This window comes from Pipra filicauda, unplaced genomic scaffold (assembly GCF_003945595.2).
Source record: "Pipra filicauda isolate LSUMZ 115617 unplaced genomic scaffold, ASM394559v2 scaffold54_size4384275_pilon, whole genome shotgun sequence".
NCBI lineage: Eukaryota > Metazoa > Chordata > Aves > Passeriformes > Pipridae > Pipra > Pipra filicauda.
The window spans coordinates 917,889-931,356 of NW_024104698.1; the positions used below are offsets into that span (position 1 = coordinate 917,889).

Genomic DNA, 13,468 nt, shown 5'->3' on the forward strand with positions numbered 1-13,468 from the left:
TTCATATGCTGCCATTCTTCTGGTTACTGGTAAATCTGTATTTGAACAAACTGTCAACTCCCTGAACTCCCAATCACAAACCAGAATGAAATTTGGAGAAACAGGATCTTTTCACACTGTTTCCTAAGTTTTGAAGTCAAGTGGTCTGCACCTTCTCCATAGATGAGCATACCAGAAAACTCTCAAACCAGCTCTGAATCTTTCATGTGAAGTCTTATACAAACATAGAATAAATACTCAGAAGTGTTTGGTGCAGCAGAATAAAAATAAGAATTGTGCTTTTGTGTCTTTGCAAATGAATCTTTCTCTCTGTCCCATCTTGCTTTTAGACAGGCAATTTTTAGTGTTATCTTGGCTTACAGCACACTCTAGACAGACCTTTCTACTCTTTGCATGCTACACAGGTACAGTGTGTGGGACTGGTGGGGGAGGATAGGCTACCTGCTCCCCACAACTGTGCAGCTGAACATGTTCAGCTGCTCTCAGGGAAGTCTCCCATTCCTCCCAAAGGCTGCACCTAATCCATCTGGAACAACCATGAGGCAGTAGAGGCAGCTCAGCTTTTTCTGTTGCCCAGCGAAGAGCCTTCCAAAGAAGGTATGGTGTATGTGAGCAAAATGACTCATCTTCTGTCATAAGTGCCAAAAAGACAAAGTGTTTTGGATATTGAACAGTGAACTTCTAAACTTGCATTTTGAGCCACTGTAGAGGCACAGGCATTTTTAAAAAGATTTGTTTACTTAATCTTAAAAGCAATCTTTGATACCACTAACATCAAATAAAGCTTAAAGATCAGATACTTGAAGGTGAACTCAACATACGTAATAAAAGAGGAGTATGATCCAAATGGTCCTTGCATTTTGCAGTGATGCTATTCCAACACAGCATGTAATTGCTGGTTTACAAGGAGAGAGCAGGAAATATGTTGTACCTCTACATAATTAACTAATAATACATATCCTGATGTTCCTTAATAGGCTTCATTATATTCTCTGAGTGAACTGGAGCTTGAGAGAAAGTCAAGTTTTCGTTGGAGACTGAATTCTGAATTTGGGCACTAGAGAGTGCAAGAATATTTCCTATACTATTTTTAACCTGCTTTCCTGAGGAAATGTACCTTATGAGATTGTACTGGTTTTTTGTATGTCACTGTTCTGTCTCCCTAATAATTTTAGAATCAAATAGTTGGTGGATTGGTTTTTTAATGAACTTTGGAAATAAGCAGTTAGAATAATATATTATCGCTGTAACTTAAGAAAAAGCCAGTGGAATGTGACCCTGAATTTGGTGATACTGGAATAGGCATGGACTAGCTACTGGTGACCTGCCCTGTAAAAATGTCACAGCGCATACGGAGACAGCTTAAGTTGCTATAGAACAGGAAGTGGAGGAGAGGGACATAACAGGAAGATATTACACACACACACACACACACACACACACACACACACACACACAGTTTTTGTGAGGTAACTGCCTTTTCAGAGCTTGCAAAATTTTACTTCGTATAGGATCTTACTCATGGCAACAGTGCAGTACTTCAGGAATGCTTTTCAGATTGATCCATGTCTGTATATTGTTCTTTTAGTAAATTAGCAGATTTCTGGGAACTAAAGAGATGGAAGTTTCAGGTATTATTTCTCTTTCAGTTTCCTGAGATACTTCATGTGTACATTCTGACCTTGTCTGCTCAAAGCAGTGTTCTCCTCCGCTCTGACTGGAAATCTAAGCTGTATTCGTGGTTCTCACAGCTGATTCTGCGGCATGCAGAAAATGCCCGACAGCTATCAGCCCACACATCCAATAACAACTGGTTCCTTCCTCTTCCTGGGGAAGAGTAACATCCTCTGAGAAGAAGTGTCCCCTGAGGAATGCAGGAACAGCAACAAGCCTTTCACACAGGAAATTACTACTATAGCACTTGTAAAAAAGTGTTTCTGTCACTTGGATTGTCAGTCTGTAACAAGTTTCCTGCTGACCAAGATGATGATTTAGTACTGATCTAAATGCCATTTTTGAGTCGTTTAGCATAATGGAAGTTAATGAAATCATTCAGTAGCTCTGTTACCCTGTAAGCACCTGTTTTAATTTTTTTTTTATGCAGTAACACAAGTTAAGTTTTGAACTTCTTAGTGTTCATGGGACTTTAATAATTCCAAGATTGCACATTTTGTATTACTAAGAAACAAGGTAATGCTTAGTTCATAATGCATGACTTTTTTAGAGAAGGTTCAAGGTTTTATTTTTCTTTATAATAAAGAAATAAAGCATAATAAAGCTGAGCTACAGATGAAGTATGTCAGAAAACAAGATATTAAAGCTAAACTACTGCCCTTGAATTATCCTTTGTTCTTAAATGCTGCTGGAGTCTTAAGTTGAGCGCAGCATGCTTACAACTGTGTGGTAGAAACTTGACTATAAAATGAAATTTATGTATATATAAAACCCATGTGTTATTCAAAATTGTTAATGCAAGTTTTTTACAAAAGCAAGCACTTTAATACTGGTTAAATATTTTCTTATTTTTTCCTAAATGAAAATGCTTGAACAAGTGCTAGCAGATTCTGTTTATCACTTAGAGTACAGTAATATCTAAACCCAGAGGGTGCTTTCTGCCTAAAAGCTTGTTTGAGTGTTTTCCAAATATATCAGTTGTTCCAATACAACACATCTCTCTTTGAAGCCATGCTGCATTACTATCTAGTTTGCAGTAAGAAAGGTAGTTACTTGCTTGATGTGAGATAATGGAAACACTGAGTCAGATTCAAAAATTACATAGGACTGAGAGACTGAGACTTTTCAAATAATATTCAGCAACAAGAGCAAAAATGTTCCTTCATCAGATAGGTGTTTGATATAGAAAAACTCTAGAAGTATCTTGGCTTGCATCTTCCATCAAAACACTTTTGGGGTCAGAAATTAAGTAGGACAATGCTAAAGTCATTTTAACTTAACAACTGTTTTTATTTGGTTAATTCCATCCAAGTCAATTCCCTGGTCTGCTCAGCTATCTGAACACAAATATTGCACACAAAGGAAATAATGAGAAAAAATATTTAGAGATTAAGGAGAAGATTAGTGCTGGCTGTAACCTGACTGAATTGGATGATGTCCATGGAGCCACGTATCCAATGTGGTTGTGCAGTAACACATACAGGTGCGTTACAGGCTTGACACAGCTGAACATCATCTTTCTTAAGATGCAATGGAAAAAATACGAACAAATGAGGTGGTAGTAATGACTTCCTTTTGTTCAGGCAGTAGGTGTGTTGTATTCAGTTTTGAGTTTTTTCAGCCTAAGAGGTTTCAGCTTGCTTTCTTCTGTCTGCATGGCTGTAACCTTAACAGCAGGTATCAGAGGCAGAGGCTGAATGAAGGCAGTTCCATTCTTTTGCTTGAATTAGAAGCATTGTAAAGTAAAAATTGAAAGTATATGACATCAGAGGAAAGCAAATGAGAAACAGCCTATGGTTAGTGATTAGGGTCTTCTGGAAGAGACACTGGATTCTATTGCCCTTATGCATTTTGCAATAAATAGTATTTGGGGAAAAAGAAAGAAGAGGAGCTCTCTGAGTGATACCACCAGTGAAGATACATGGCATTACTGTTCTGAAAAGCTGGTTGGTTGATTTGGATTTTGTTCTTTTTTTCTCTGTATACCCTCACAGTATGGTACTCTGGTTGTAGCAGTTTGGGTTGGTGCGAAGAAGGGAGGTAGGGATAGAGAGATGCTATCTTCTGGCATGTTCTAGCTGCATGGAGATTGTACTTTCTGAGCGCCAAGATGCAAGTTCCACACTGCATGTCAGATACTTCACCCAAAGGCATAGCAGCGCAACTCCAAGTTAACTATTGCGTATTATTTGTAAAGAAATACAAATCTTGCCGTGGAGATTTAAAAGAATTACTTTATCCTTAACCAATTCTAAGATAAACCAATATCAAATGTTCCTCACTGAAAAGATTACTCTTCCAAGACATGTTTCATTCTTATAGGTGTTTCCTCATTTCTTACATAACTCATAGGACAGGAATTCGGTGCCCATACTAGTGTAGTGGAACAGTTCAGTACTATTTGCTTAGTAGTTTCAGCTAGTTGCATGTAAGAAGATACTGTAATTCTTCACTCAATAACCTGATCACATCAAAGTTTTATCATTTTGCTCAGTTATATATTATGTAATTGCAGATATTTTCAACACCTCTGCTTTTTATAGCGCGTTACTCTGTAGTGTCTTCTTCTCTGATGTCTTGTATGAGTACATCAGGTTGCATTTTGACAGCTGAATGAAGTCAGATTGCCAAGTAACCCTGACTGTGTCAGTGGTTTCCAGGATGCCTTTTTGTGTTGCCTGTAAACTTGATTTTCCAGATTGCTGATATGTTTTCTATGGCACTAAAACAAGACGAGATATCAGTGGAATCACTAAAGCCAGCATAATTCTGCAGTTAGTTTCTGATTTAACTATTTTTAAAGAAACTAGCTAGATAATTGACTTCATACTACATTAAAACCTAAAATGTGTTAACAAAATTATAGCGTGCATATTATGGATTTAAAAAAAAAAGGTACTTTTTCAGGAAGAGTTTGACTAAATATTTCACTAGAGAGGTCTTCAGTTTGACAGACAATTTCTTTTTATTTTTTTTTCCTCGAACCATACTGACTTGTTTGACATTAGGCCTTAAATACTTGCTATATGTGTCCCAAATCAACTTTTCAGGTTTTTTTCCCTGACACAGTTCTCAAGGTGACTGTGACCTGTGACCACACAATTATCCTGTTTATCCTTTCTGATTACTGATGGAATTTCAGCTTCCCCACTCCCCTGGTATTTTCTCCATTTTTACAGGATGTATTAAAAATCAGTATCATTACCTGACTTGTTATTTCAAAGCCATTGAGTTCAAACTGCATAATCCAGGATATAAAAGTATTTACCTACAGTGTAAATTGTTTAATAGTATTTTTTCTACAGTTGGAATAGAAAGTACTTTGCCAGAAATACAATTACAGCATTTATTATCTTCTGAAATGGAAGATAAAAATACTTCATTAACCACTGTAAAAAAATTATGCATATTTCTTTAATGCCTCTAGCTAATAAGTATGCCATTGTTGGGGCTTCTTTTGTTTCTGATATTTGTAAAGTACAAAAAATCCTTGAGTTATAGAAATTGTGTTTACCTTGCTTCCTATAAATCTGTTTCATAGCTGACTGTAAGGTTTTATTTGAAACTTTTCTCTGACTTTGAAGTATTTATAAGTTCTATTTCTCTCATGCCATCTCTGGTCTCCAGTAGTGTGCAAACTTATGCCAGAGCCTTTCTCCCCATGGCATTACTTACTGATTTCTCTCCTTTAGCCAGCAGTCTGTTCTCGGGGACCTTATGTGAAATCAGCTCCCTCTAGGATTTCTCTTCCTCCACCAGACCCTCTTACATCTGCAACAAGTTCAAAACCTGTAAGTGAGGTCTGGGGACAAGCAGACAGAAATGATAGCCTCAGCATTGTTTCCTTAGGAAAGCGAGCTAAAATGTCCTTTTTATTGCTCCTAATTCTAAGGACTGTAGAGTTTTTGCTAAGACCTTCAATTATCCAAACCAGCTGTGTTTCATCACTTCTAATTTATGGTCATTTGTATTACTCTGCCTTTTACAGTTGAAAAAGCAACAGTATATTTTATCTGTGAAGTCTCTAAATCCCCAACAGGAATTTGACATTTAGGACTGGAATGCCAGCTGTTGATCTGGGATTATAGTGCCAACTGCTTCCCTTTTACTGTCATTTTCACATCAAGTATGGAGTGCAGCACACCGTCAGGTTGTATATTCTTCCATATCCCACTGAGTGTGGCATCTCCACATCTTGACTAGACCACTGCCTCTCACAACTGATACTGTACAGTTGATCATTTGTCATTTAGCTCTTCTATCCTGTTGCAAGCACAGTCAGCCTTAGTCAAATGAATTGACAAAGGGGATGTAACAGTATGATATTCTGTTTTATAGGTCTTTTAGCATAGTAGGCTTTGTATTTCTTACCTGTACCCTAGCGGATAGTACTTAATGCAGTGTTTCGTTAATGACTTCATTAAACTTTAGTGAAGTATTTATTATTTATATCCGTACATATCTTTCTTTCAATTCAGTTATATCCCTTATCCAACCCTAACCCATGCAACCAAGCTCTTTAGAGAAACGTGCTTTTCTTTCCAACAAAGTGCCCTGTGGGAATGAGCACAGGGGAGCACAAGCATATTTTGAAATCTGAGGTGCCGTTCTTAGCAGGAGTATCTTATCTGTAGGCGTTACACGCTTAGCTTGATTGATCTCTAGAAAATACTTACATTAGTGTTGTCCATTATTATTATCAGTTATTTTCCTTAAGATGCAGGGACGTAGAAGACTGAGAGAACCCCCTCTAGAGAGTTTTCACTAGAGTATGGGAAATAATACATCCTCTTGTATCTTGCATGGACACACAGTTCCATGGATTCTTGCTGTCACCAGGCTGCTGCAATAAAATACCAAAGTAATCTTCCTTTCAGAAGTTTAAAAAGATCATAATATTAACAGGAATAAGGGAATTTTTTCTAAGAACATAAAAGAGGTAGAGAGACTGCAACTTTAAGAGGACTTCAGTTTGAAATTCATGGTGCATTTTAAGAATCTTAAAATTTCTGTTCTGTTGCTCAATAAAGCGTCAGACCTCAGTGCCAAAGAAATGGCAAGCAGGAATAGAATAAAAGTTTCTTGTTTCTCTTTGTCCCAGTCTAACCAGAGGACTTTCCACAAGGTGGACATGTGGTAGTTTATTGAGATACAATGACATGAGCAAGTTCTACCCTTGTGCTTCAGCTCCAAGTTGTATATGTACTGTGGCTTTCAGTCCTGTCTGTGTAACACACTGATGCTCCTTGTTTGGTCTGCCAATGTGATTAGTCACGTTAACCGATGTTCCTTGACATCAAAAAGAAATAGCTGACGATGCAGATTCGTTTGTTTTTTTGGTCAGGACTTTCATACAGCATTCATACATGAATATGCTGAATTATTAGACCTATATAAAGACAATTGATACTGAATGTTGTTTTAGATTGTGATGGTTTTGATCTGGATGTCACTAATACAAATAGAATTCAAAGACATGTTTTGTATGCTAGACCAATAGGAAGATAAGTTAAACAATGACTTAGTATATATATATGTATGTGTGTTGTCATATGTTTCCCATTTTGAATACATGGAGGATACTAATGTTAATCAATGTTTTGTGTGGCTGTTAAAAACAAACAAAAAAATGCCAAACACACCACAAGTACTAATAATGTAGCAGCAAACATAATTAAATATGGAATGTATGCAGAAGAGTTACATGGGTGTTACATCTGGATGGATATATTACTAAAGTAATGCACTGTGACCAGTGAAATTTAGTATTTATCTTCAAGTGGTAAACCCTTTATTTAGTGTTTTCCATTTTCCTTATATATATATATATATATACACACACACACACAGTTTGTGAACTTTTCATATTATAGGGGACAGAGCTGTAATTTATTACACACATGGAAAAAATTTAGATATATATAAAATACATATAAAAATAATATATAATCTTTTATGTATAGCCTTATATTCTAAGGAGATATTTCTTTGTGTATATATCCTTTTTTTACTGCCCTATGAGATGTTATGCTCTGTTTTTTAAAAGTCATAAATTACATTATTATTTTCTACTTTTCTACATTAAATGGAGAGATGTGGCAGTCCACAGTGAACCTTTTCTGCAGAACCTCTTCTGTGCAAGAGGTGCTGCACCTTGCTGAATGAAGGAGCAAGCATCGCTCTTGTTTGAGTTTTATGTCTGCTTGTACCTCAGCTTTTCTGGTCACATAAGTATCACTAAAGAGAATGGAACATGTAAGTGGAGTTTTCTCTTGTTTCAAGAAAGAGTAAAAAGGTGTGACAGCAATTGGATCTGGAACATGAAGTTTTGAATTGTTATGGACACTAGACCAGGTTGTTCTCCTTCAGCTGCATTCGTCAACTGCTGCTCTGCAGCTCAGTGGCAAAGGAGTTCTATAAGAATCATGAGGCAGGGCTTCCTCAAGTTGTTGGCCTTGTAACACTTTGCTGCTGAGAGAGGCAGGATTTTGTACTAGATTTCCCCACCACCACCTTCTTTTGGGTTGACAGGAATGAAAGCTGGCTGCAAAATAACCAGTTGTATCACATCACTAACAATATGAAGATGTTCTCACATAAAAAACTAAGGAAAAAAGGGATTTTCTCCCAGCATAATTTGCAGAAATGAAGAACAAAGACCAACATTTTAGCTGACTGCTTCTGTTATTTATCTGTCTATCCATATTTATTTTAACAAAAGTCAACAGGATTGTAGATGAGATCACTGTGATATTAAGAGCATCTGTTGATGCAGAAATGGGAATGTTTTATCCTTTCACTTGGCTAGAACATAATCTGTATAAACTAGGTTTTGTCTGTATTTGTGGACATTCATCATTAAAATTTAAATAATAATAGAAGAAATTCACCATGGGAGATGTTGTCAGTTCCACAATAAGAGCTTGTTCAATGAGAATGGTGTAGATGCAAATTCCTCTTCGTCCCTGAGGATCAGATTCAGTGATCAAGACCTCTTCTACTAGTGTGTTCCTGTGAAATTTAAGAATACCAGATGTTCTTGGAATTGTAACTCTGAGTCAGCCACCGTCCTGTTCTTCCTCCTGCCCTGACCACCCAAATTCAGTCAGAGCGGTGTTGCCATTTATCCCATGCTGACAGTTAGTCACCTCCAGTGGCTTGTTAATATTTGTCACTTGAGGTAAGAAGAAATTGGCTAAAATACAAATATCAAGTGTCAAACAGGGAGAATATAAATCTTTAGATCCTGGTAGCTTGAGCAATGAAACTCACTCTCTCAGCTGATCACAGAGAGATTTTTAGTTTGTTTGTTTTCTTTTTATATATAATTCTGATTTTAATGGACTGGCAGAATTACAGATCATATTCCTAAATCAGTAAGATGTTTATTTTGGTTTCCTCAAAGTTCCAACTGTCGCAGCGCAGCGGGGGGAGAAAGTTATGAACCATTTCAAAATAAAACTATTATTGGCAACCTTAATGCTTTAACTGTAATTTTTATCGTTGTTGAATTCCTTATTTAATACAGCCAAGCACAACCTATCTACCAGTCTTATGTGCCAACACATTTAGCATTTTTAATTGGTGCTGACATAAGAAAACCATGTAGCCAGTTTCTCATTATACGTGTGAAAGAGCTGTTGTAAACTATGATATAATTTCTTTGCATAAAACTATCTGTCAGGCTGAATTTGTTGTTTTCAAGACTTGAAGTGCTATTCCCTTTTAGGTGAAAATGCCTGTTTTGCTAAAGATTACAGTCTGATAGTCTGGCTTGGTTTGTTGGCTGTGAGTTTGTATCCTGATACCGCTCCTGGTGGTCAGGTTCTAAACTGAAGGGTGTGCTACCTTCAGTGGTGCCTCATGGTATTTCCGAGTCAGATTGGATGTGATGCACTTACATTAAGTGCTTTAAATTTTTGGGTTTAGCTTAGGCATTCTTTTAAGAGCTGGAGAAGACTCAGGTGCATAAGATGACACGAAAGACTTTTAATTAAGTGCAAAATTCCGTGTTACAAGTTCTGAAAGAGGACTGCTCAAGCTAGAAATGGTTAGTAGAACTTTGTTTTAGATGCACCAAGTAGTTTATCTGTATTTTACTGCTTGAATGCAAAACTTCAATTAAAATTTGCAAATAAATGATACCAGGACTACCTCATCAGATAGCAGGAGCAGAAAGCCACAGTTGGCACATGGCAGGTTGTTGCTGTGCTGATTAATGTGCATGCAAGAGGAGAAGAAATGAGGAGTGCTGTCATCAGCTGAAACTACAGGGAAGTTTTCTTCAGTAGGGAACTGATGAAACAAATAGTGGTTTAACATATTTACTGTTAACCTAATAGACCAGAGACTCTGTTTTATGTGAGCCACTCATTGACTGAAAAAAATAATTTCAAAGCAATAGACATGATCTGTGAATAATTATGGCCTACAAAAACAACAATAAAACAAACAAACAAGCAAAAACAGAGAAAAAACCAAATCCCAAACAGTTAAATTTAGCATATCCACAGTGAACCATTTTTGCTCAAGGGGAGGTTCACAAGAGGAGGAAAAAAGCAGTGATAATGATAGTACTATTACTTCTGAGAAACTTCTCATGATTTCTAATAACCAAAAGACACAGGAAATCAAGGTCTGATAAGGTGGGAGACTACTCTGTTATACCTTTGCTCTTTGGTCTGTTTGAGCTTCATGCCCTACTTACGACTAATTGTTTGTGGTTGTTTTAATCACAGTATCAGAAATGTTTCAGTATTGGTAGACAAATGTACCATGTGTTCACAATTTAAAAGATTATTTTTAAAAAGTAGACCACGCCAGTTTTTGTGATTCATTTGGAAGCTTACCAATGTCACTTTTTCATATAAGCCCATCTTAATTATGAGATCATTTAGATATGCATTTGGAAGCTGTTGTCTGTATTTTCCAAATTTGTAGCTCTTACAAGATTGAAGACTGTTGATATCCAGTTGAGTGACAGAGGCTTGTATTTTTTTTTTTTCACTTGAGGGAATTTTTTATCTCTATAAATAAAACTGCTCAGGCATCTTTATGTAAATGGATGCAATTTACTCAGATTCTATTCTTAACCACCATGAAGCAAAGGAAGACTGGGATGCAGTGTTTATTTCTATCTGCTCTGTGAATGTTTCATGGGAAAACATTTGGGAACAGGCAGAGGTGATAAGGTTATGTGTAAGGATTTTTCACAAATTGATCAAGTACCACCCACAGAGTTTTGGCTATTTTGCTTGACAGAAAACAAAGATGAGCAATTATGACTTGCTGTTTGTGACATCATTTATAAGCTAAATTTAATTTTCTGCTGAACATCCGCTGGTAATGTCATGGTAATGACTTCCTATTGATTTATTAAATCTGTTCCTTCTCCTTATTTGTAACTTGCATGAAGTTACCCAAATGTGATTTCATGTTATTACTAATGGGCTGTGAATGGAAACACTATGCACATTTTAATTTTCTTCTTAGTTTTGCTCAGAAGTAACAGTTTAAAATTGATTGCCTTATAAAAATTTATTCTCTCAAAATAAGCTATAGCTCTGATGTCTCTCAGAATAGTTTATTTTTTTGAATTATGAGACTTTTTACTACATTGCTGGCGACATATAGAATTGTTGTTTATAAATTGTATTCAGAGTATTTAAAGTACTTTAGAAGGGGGGTATTTGAAGGAAAGGCAAAATCTAGTTCTTGAAACACTTCATGTGAATAGGCTGTGGGTAAAAAAAACTTTCTATAAATAGAACTTTTTAAAAATAAAATATTATGCTGAATGAAAGTGTTGGACGTGAACTGATTGGTATCCAAAAGTAAAGGAAATCTGTTCGGACACAAGTTAGATAAGTTGAAAATTTGAAGTGGTCTCATTTCATTTCCCCTCTTACAAATTTTGAAAGTTTAGAATTCAGTTCATTATTTGCTTGTCTGTGTTTGATACTTTGAGTTTTGACAAACATCAAGGTCTTTGCCTTACTTCTGTAAGTATTTTCATGTTGCATACTGCTCATAAGTCTTTGAGAATGTAACAGAAGAATCTCAAGAAGACTTTTACAAGAAGACTTTTCTACTACTCTGACTTGCAATGTTAGTGGCAGTTTACCAAGATACAAAGCATTCTTTCACAGCCTATTTGTCCAATACATTGAATTTTTGATCAATTTTACTGTAAGAAAAAAGTGTTTGGTGAGATTTTTACTAGCTTAGCATTTACTCTGTTTACTGAATTGACAGCTTTCCTCCTTGTCAAAGTGATGGTTGCAGTTTGGATCTGTTGAGGGAAGCCCAAAGTGATGAGGGAAGAAGCATTTAAAAGATTTATTTTGTAAATGTGGATATTTGTAATATAATTAGAAATAAATATTAACTAGCTCAATTTACTTCAGTGTAAAAATAAACTAAAATTATCTGAAGGTAGAAGAAGTTTTCGAAGAAGTCTCAGAAAGTCATTAATAAATCAAGTAAAGTTGTTGTGAGGGAGCTTCTAATGAATTAGTGATGATTTAATCTTTTATGACTCAAAAATGCCATTAAGAACTTCAAGGCACAGACAAAACCAAAGTGATTGGAAAGTTCATGCTCTGTCACCCTGGAGTAATGTTTATACATCAAAGTTATTTCTCTCAACTTTACATTGTGTAGGTCTTTTCTGTTGTTTCCTTCTCCCATTTTCTGAAGGAATCAGTTTCTCAACAAGTAATGTCACTGAATAAACAACTAAAAACTACCTTTTATGCTGAAGTAAGAGGTTAATTCATACTAAACAAAGGTTTCATACCATGAAGTTGGAAGGAACCCTTGTGGTCTTCTAATCACATACAAATTTTTCATCCATATGACTGCTCTGAGTGAATTCCTTTGTCAACCTGGGCTATCTTTTTGAAGAAGACACCCCTCAGCGATTATATTAATTTGAGCTTTAATTCAAACTCTAGTGGTATAGCATGTAGTTCCTCAATCATATGTACCTGAAATATGTACCTAAAGACTGCTGAAATTACCCTTATTGCCTCATCCATCACAGCTGGAATTCTCTCTTAGGTCAGAGCAATTTGAAGTGTTATGAATTGGACCTCGTACAAAAAGCAAATCTGAAGGCCCTTGTGTGTGTGCATATATGTGTAAATAGATGTTTGGTTTTTTAAATTAAAAGCCAGACTTTTCTACCTATCTTATTGGATGATTCTACTTAAATGAGGATAAAGCCAGCTGAATCTTCAAATGGTGTTTCTGTATTAAAGGGTGATGGCAAAACTGAAGCGCTGCACCAGCCCCCTGCTTCGGTCTTGGCAAGAAGTTCAAAAAGGAAATCAGAGAATGAGAGCAGATCAGCTGTGCATAATGAAGACAAGCAAACAGGCATCTCCCCCTCCCTGGACAGTGCTTTGGAGCACATTGTGGGACAGCTGGATGTGTTAACTCTAGTAAGTATGCAATAACGGATAACACTTGCAGTGGAAAATGACAACACTGTCAATGGGCAAAAAGCCCCAGGAACTATGTTAATAAATCAGAACAGTAAAGACTGTGAGGTTATTTTGAACAGTTGTATAGTCAAGTGACTGTTTTGGTGTTTTCCTTTCAGCAAATATCGATCGCACGTATTGTGTTTGCTAAAGTGAAAGCTTCCTGATACAGAATCATAAAGATTGTTGCACTTTTAACTCTGGAGGGACAGAATCACTATTTTTCAGTAGTGAAATCTAGCATAGATTTGTCAGAAGCCAGTCGTTTAGCAGACATTGTCAGATTCCAACCTGAACAATCATGTACT

At 36.3% G+C, this 13,468-nt stretch overlaps 1 protein-coding gene across 2 annotated transcripts in view; it reads left to right on the top strand.

Annotated features, from left to right (window-relative positions):
• POC1B (POC1 centriolar protein B) overlaps window positions 1-13,468 on the top strand; it is a 44,107-nt gene that overhangs the window by 29,642 nt on the left and 997 nt on the right. Inside the window, exon 12 of one of the 2 annotated variants that reach the window (XM_027732925.2) lies at window positions 12,936-13,018. Coding sequence is in view for 1 of the 2 variants with exons in the window: in XM_027732924.2 (XP_027588725.1) it covers window positions 12,936-13,118 (183 nt within the window). In the remaining variant the exon portion in view is untranslated. Of the gene's footprint in view, window positions 1-12,935; window positions 13,119-13,468 lie in introns of those variants that run through there. The other variant, XM_027732924.2, reaches the window with a different exon arrangement.